This window comes from Lycium ferocissimum, chromosome 10 (assembly GCF_029784015.1).
Source record: "Lycium ferocissimum isolate CSIRO_LF1 chromosome 10, AGI_CSIRO_Lferr_CH_V1, whole genome shotgun sequence".
Classification (NCBI taxonomy): Eukaryota; Viridiplantae; Streptophyta; class Magnoliopsida; order Solanales; family Solanaceae; genus Lycium; species Lycium ferocissimum.
Genome location: NC_081351.1, coordinates 18,386,105 through 18,393,131, shown reverse-complemented (window position 1 = coordinate 18,393,131; position 7,027 = coordinate 18,386,105). Strand labels below are relative to the sequence as shown.

Sequence of the window (7,027 nt, the reverse complement as noted above, 5' to 3'; positions counted from 1 at the left end):
TTATATTAAAAATTTTGCTCACACATACACATTTCATACAACTTTCATACACAGAAATATGAGGTAATTTTTTAAGCCATTGAGCAAAAAAAAAAATTAATATTTAAAAAAATATATATAAAAATTATTTTTTTTTAAAATAAAAATATATATATTTTCTGAAAAAAAAAATAAAAAAACGAAAAATATATGAAAATCCGTCATGTTTTGTAATATATCGTTATATTTTGTAAATAAGGAAAACTATCGTTACGTTTCGTAAATATTTCTCCTTAACATGTATATATACGTAGTTTTCCCTACTTAAAACTTATCTAAATGGAAAAGAAAATGATTTCCAATAGGGCCTATGGAAAACACTGTAAATTCGATATAACTTAAAAATTCAATGCTAAAAATTACAACATTCATACCCAGATTTCGCAATCTCACTCTGTTCTAAGAACCAAGAATTTACAAAATGCTACCGTCCAGACCTACTGTTTCTGCCTTTCATTATTGCTGTCCGTTATTACTGCTGCCTTTGCATCTTTCCTTGAGCCAAGGGTCTACCAAAAACAGTCTCTCTACCTTTACTAGGTAGGGGTAAGGTCTGCGTGCACTCCCCCAAGACCCCACCTGGTGAAATTATACAGGGTATGTTGTTGTTACTACCTTCCAGATCTCCCCCGATTAGAGAAGAAAGTAGTGTCGGACGATGTGTCTTCCTCCCTGAAAGGCCGAGTTGATGCATCTGCTATGCTAGGTAACCTTGAAACACTGCCCTTCCCTTTTCTGGCATTTGGTCCGATCTCCTCTATCATATACTTCCAACCATCTATAGGCCTCCTCCGACTAAATATATGAGTTTTAATGAAACTGGCAATCTGCATAATGAACATTTATGCAGCATTAGAAACAAGACCAAACAATAGATCACGATGTTTCACTCAGAATCTTATAAATCCGGCTAATATTCTTTTACTAAATTGCTACTATTATACATTAGTAAGCAGAATCATATAAAGGAATAGTTGGTACGTGTTAGAATGAACACATGAAAAGATATATATTTAGAAAAACTGCTTGGAATAGTCAAAACATAATTTAAAATGAGGTCCATCCGCCATATTGGAAACATGCAGCTATGTTATATTCCTGTCTAGAAGTAAATCCCAAGTAACAAATGCGATTGAACTGAACTTAGAGGACATGGATTGGAGAATATAGTATCTCTTCAAGCTTATATTGTTACAGAGTGAAGATTCGTGAAGAAAGACAGAAGGCGCCAAGATATTATGCTACTGACCAAGGTATCCATTATCCACCAGCCACCGATTATATTCATCAATAATATACTAGGATTATAACGCAAGGTAAACATACTCAGTGAACGATGTAGGCTAGGATCGAAAACAGACCGTGGACTAGCTATCAGAAATGAATAGCTCCAAAGAGAATGTTTACCACCAGAAATGTGGACCTCCAAAGAAGATGAATCAGAACGGAGTTTCAGAGGAGCTATATTTAGCCAAAGAGATTTGAGGGCACTTGCCTAGTGATGGAACGAGACAACAACAAAAGAGTTTACCCCTAAATGCACACTGCTCAGAGGACATACCACATTGGTGGCATCCATATGAGAGGAACTAGTAAGAGGAAGATAGACCAAGGAATGTGGTAGTGCAACTTATGGAAACCTCTATGGAGAGAGATCCAGACCACAACATAAAGGTATCCCAATCCCTTTGAAAGAAAATGTCTGAGTGACTAGAAAAGCCACTCTCAGAGGAAAATGCAGTATGGGCTCTACAATGTAAGAGGAAGAGGCTCTAAAGATCAGACAGTTTTCCTTTTGCCTACATCAGCTGGGAAATTATTACGCAGAATATTCTGGTAGCCCTTCAAAACATTTTATATGACAGAAGATTTTAATAAAACAATCATCCATGCCTTGCCCGAGAACTAATGGAGCGCCTGATAGAGGATATGGCAAGCTAATTAACTTGCTTGGCTTTTCTTCTTCTTTTTTCTCATTTCATAAATTGTTGTAAAAGTGACTTGTCCAAAACAAAAACAAAAAAAGAAAATTATGAAAGTGATGGCTAATGACTGAAAATCGCTCCTTCAGGTTCAATCCCTTTGTCGAAGACAAGTCCTGGAAGCTCAACAGAAAATAACACTTCTAGTTCAACTATTGTAAAACTTTGGACAAGCTAGCTGTTTTTGCTAATAAGTAGCACAACCTTGCCCCACGTGGTCTGTCCAGTTAAAAGGATGTTGATACCTTTCTTATCAAAGGAAAAAGATAAAAGAGGGATGAAAGAAAGAAAGAAAGGAGGATGTTAGCCAACTAATCTGATTGTGGAACAAAGCCATATGTCTGAACCAAAGCTTACTGATTCACCAGACGTAACGACAAGTCTGTTCAACAACCAAGCTTGAAATTGTAAAATCGGATTTTATCCACAAACCTGGAATTTGTTGAATGCAATTCGGCGTTCAAATTCTTGGACTAGGATATCTTCTTCTCTTTGTGACATCTCCCATATATTCCCATCTTGCGTTTTTGAAGTTGTTTCCCAGCCATCAGGTTTATTTTTGAACTCCGAAGTCATGTTTGAATTGCTTAAATCATCATTTGGTGCATCAAAAATTCTGCATTTATACACACAACGAAATGAAATTAACAAGATATGGCAGGGGGTCATGGTATCAATCTTAGCCTCACAATATTTATCATCAAACTGCAGTGATGTTACACCCCACCCCACACCCACGCGAGGAGAAGTGGAAGGGCAATACCACAAACAGGAAGCAGGAAACAAAATCAGACACCTAAATCAACCAACAGCATAGTTAACAGAAAAATACAGTATTTTTTGATGAATTAGTAAAAAGCAATTATGTACCATCTTGCTTGATCATATGTTCGAAATCGTCATGATATTTGGGAAAATAGAACATCTAACATTAGCCAAGAATGAGAAATAGAGAACATAAAATTGGCATATTTTTAATGCCATGCTACTCGTCTAAACTATCAAAATAAGTCCATAACTGCAGGTCTACTACTTCTGGTTTGCTCTCATCATGAGTCTCTTTCAAGACAATGTTTTAGTATAAGTAGTTGAAAAACTTCTGTCTCCCCAAAATGAAGATATGTCTTCCCTTATGGGATGTGTCAACATTTCTTATATAGGAAAAAAGGACCAGAATAGGAAATATACAAAACTTGACTAGCCCTTAGCATTGGGTTTAACCAAATGGCTCGTACAGTACATGTATGCAAAAGATTTCAAAAAATGTCTACATACAATAGATCCACCTCTAAAAGAACTATTAAAACTCACAATCACATGCAAACTAGTTAATGATCTGACTACGAATCAATTAAAATACAAATCAAACAAGCGGAGTCAACTATGCCTCAATCCAAACTATTTACGGTCGGATATATGAATCACAACATCCATAACCACAGTCAATCACCAATAAACTACGCCCAATCCTACTTAATTCGAAAAAGAAAAGGGAAAAAAAAAGAAAGATAAACAGCTATGCCTCAATCCCAAACTATTCAGGGTCGGCTATAAGGCTATGAGTTCTCTATATCCATAAGTACAATCAATTTTATGAATCAACTACGCCCTATTCCCTGCATGAATACTCTAAATCTGTAAATGGATTCACTTGTATCCAAACTACTTGGAAATCCGCTATATCCATAGCACGGCCAATTATATCAATTAACCGATCAACTCTGCCTCAACTTTAAACTAGTTGTAGTTGACTACATGAGTCTTCTATATCCCATATGCACAATCAATAATATCAATCAATGACCAATTACGCCTCAATTCAAAAATAATGGAGGTCTATGTATCCTCTATGTCCATAAGCATAGTCCACTATAAAATATATTCATGAATTTCAAGCCCAAAACCAAATAAATAAATAAATAAAATAAGTTCAAATAAATAACATTAGAAAGTGCGAAAAAATTGCAACTTTGAAGAAAAACAAGGAGAGCATACTCTGAGCAACTATCTAGAAGCTTCTCTATATCATCAGCATTGCCACTACACTAGCAATAGAATCACCTAGCTTAGCTGCTTCCATCTTCTCAATTTCCTTCAACCATAAAACAGCATGTACTCTCTGCTTCTTCAACCTGTAGTCCCTCTTTATATTCTCCAACCTATAAAGCTGGGAACTTTCCTTTTCATTATCACTACAGTACTATTTTTCTGTTGCTTGCCTTTTCTTAATTGCTAATTCTCATTCATGTCCTCAACAAACGCTTTAGTTTCCTCATCATCAACTTCATTAACCCTAGGGGCAGTCAGGAAGCCACACTGATTGTCTCCTCCCCACCCCCACCATCCCTATTTCCCACCCACATCCCCACCCCCTCAATCCCCCCCCAACCCAAATCCCCACCACCCACTCCCTCAACCCTCTCCCCGCCCCCCACAACACATCCCACCACCCACCCCCCAACCCTCTCCCCCTCCTCCCCAACACATCTCACCACCCACCCCCCAACCCTCTCCCCCCCCCAACACATCTCACCACCGACCCCCTCAACCCTCCCCCCCCCCAAAACCCCAGCAACCCCACCCCCATAGTATTTGTCTAGTTTATATACAAATGCTTTTACGATAATATTCATGAATTTCAAACCCAAAACCAAGAAAAACATAAAATTCAAACAAGTAACATAAAAAAAATGCAACTTTAAACAAAAACAAGGAAAGCATACATACTCTGAGCAACTATCAAGAAGCTTCTCAATATCATCAGCATTGCCACCAAGCTTAGCCTCTTCCATTTTCTCAATCTCCTTCAACCACAAACCAGCATGTACTCTTTGCTTCTTCAACCTATAATCCCTCTTTATATTCTCCAAACTATAAAGCTGGGAACTTTCCTTTCCATTATCACTACTAGTACTATTTTTCTGTTGCTTTCCTTTTCTTAAGTGCCAATTCTCATTCATGTCCTCAACAAACGCTTTAGTTTCCACATCATCAACTTCACTAACCCTAGGGGCAATTTCGGTATTTTCATCGGAAATTGCGAAATTTACGTCGGCTTCCCATGGGGCTCGATTTTTACCGGAAAGATCGTCGGGCAGCCACGCGGCTTCCCAAGCATCGTTCCACTCATCGTTGCCGCTTTTGGTCGACAGTTGGCGGCGCACGGCGGCGGCGGAGACAGTGGGGTTTATGAGGGATATTTTGGGAAAGGTTGATGACAGTTTGCGGATTGAGTTCATTAGGAAAAGGAGCTATAGCTGATAAAAGTGTTGAAAAATATTTCTAGGTAGTGGAGTTAACCTATGAATAATTAAAAAGGTAATGCCCTGCATTAAGCTTTCGCTATGTGCGCGATTCGATATCCTCGATAAAGGATAGAATAACAAAAGTATATCTTACTTAGCTTTATCCTTGCATTTCTGGGAAAGGTTATTTAGCACGGCTCGAACACGTGATCTCCTAATCATATGACAGTTATTTTACCAGTTACGTCAAGACTCCGCTTTGATCTATAAATAGCCTATTTGAATAACAGTGTAAAATTTGTAAATAAGCGTAAAAATGTGTATGATTAAAAAAAATTTGATAAATTGCTTTTTATTGAAATAACTAAAAAATTAATTTGGTAGGTAGTCAAATTATCTCGGGATTATAATCCCGGGACTAATTTATCCCACCTTTTGGGATTATTTTATACCATCTAAAAGATGGTATAAAATAATCCCGGGATAAGTGGGATAAGGTGGGATATCCCACCCTTGGGATTATGCTTCATTTTGTACCGTGTTTGGTAGAAGGTATGGGATAAATTTATACCTCCTACTAAACACGGTACAAAAAATTAGTGCTGGGATATCCCAGCCTATACCATGCACCAAACGACCCCTAAGAGCTGATGTGGCAACAAAATAAATAAAAATTTATGTCTTTTGCCTATTTGAATAAAAGTTTAAATTGAAAATAAGCAGAAAATGTGTTTGATAAAAATTTACTGATAAATTATTATTTTTTTAAATGACTAAAATATTTTTAATTTTTTAAAAAAAAATCTAAATTAAAAAAAGAGAAAATAGTCAAATGCCCTCTCAACGTTTAGTCAGATTAACTATGACGCACCCAACCTTTACGGGTGACTTATTACTCCCCTGAACAATTTTAAAGTGAATTAATTTCACCCTGAAAAGTTATAACCAGATTTGCCTCATGTGGGTGAAATACACGTGTATTTTACCAGTTAAATTTTTTTTAATTTTTTTTTTTCATCTTCTTTTTGTTTCTTTTCCTAATCTATCTTCTTCCACCATCCATCACACCAAAAATCACCATTAAAAGACTTGGCCAAAGAAATTAACTTTTCTATTTATCTTGAGCACTAAACAACCTTTGATTTTTTATTTCCCTTTATCTTCACCAAAGATCTCTTTCGACTGTTCTAACTTCTTGATCTTTCAATTTTGCCATGCTCTATAGCCCAAAAAATCAATTCAAAGGGAAAACTGAAAGATCAAAGTTGAGCATAGCAAAATTGGGTTTTGAATTAATTTGTAGTGGAATGAAAATTGGGTTTCCATTCAGTTTTGAAATTTGCGTTTTCAAAATTGGGTTTTGAAAGATCAAAGATCGAAGTTGATTTTTTGGACTACAGAGCATGGCCAATGCTCAAAAATCACCTCTTCTTTCAGTTTTCCTTGATTTGGGTTTTGAATTAGTTTGTAATGGAATGAAATTACTAATTGGGTCTCCTGATATTTCATTTTCTCATCTTGTTTTTTCTAAAAAATGATTTGTGATTAATGAAAATTAGTTTGGAAGTTGTGAAACTCGAAGGGGAACGAAAGACCAAAAAAAAAAATCGTTGGAAATTGCATACTTTCGGTGAGGGGAAGTGTGTGTAACAAAGAAGAAGAAAGGGATAAAAGATAAAAAAAAAAAAAAAAAAAAAAAAAAAAAAAGGAAAATAATAAGAAAAGACAAAAGTTAGAAATGTTGAAAAGTATTATTTTATA

General features: G+C 36.1%; 1 protein-coding gene across 1 annotated transcript; it reads right to left on the bottom strand.

Moving 5' to 3' along the window:
- Window positions 1-331: 331 nt before the first annotated feature.
- LOC132032665 (protein GAMETE CELL DEFECTIVE 1, mitochondrial) lies at window positions 332-5,262 on the bottom strand. The gene is made up of 3 exons (XM_059422328.1): window positions 4,749-5,262; window positions 2,454-2,637; window positions 332-866 (listed from the first exon to the last, which is right to left on the bottom strand). Exons 1-3 carry the CDS (start codon window positions 5,258-5,260, stop codon window positions 651-653), a joined length of 912 nt encoding a protein of 303 aa, XP_059278311.1. The 5' UTR covers window positions 5,261-5,262; the 3' UTR covers window positions 332-650.
- Window positions 5,263-7,027: the final 1,765 nt, after the last annotated feature.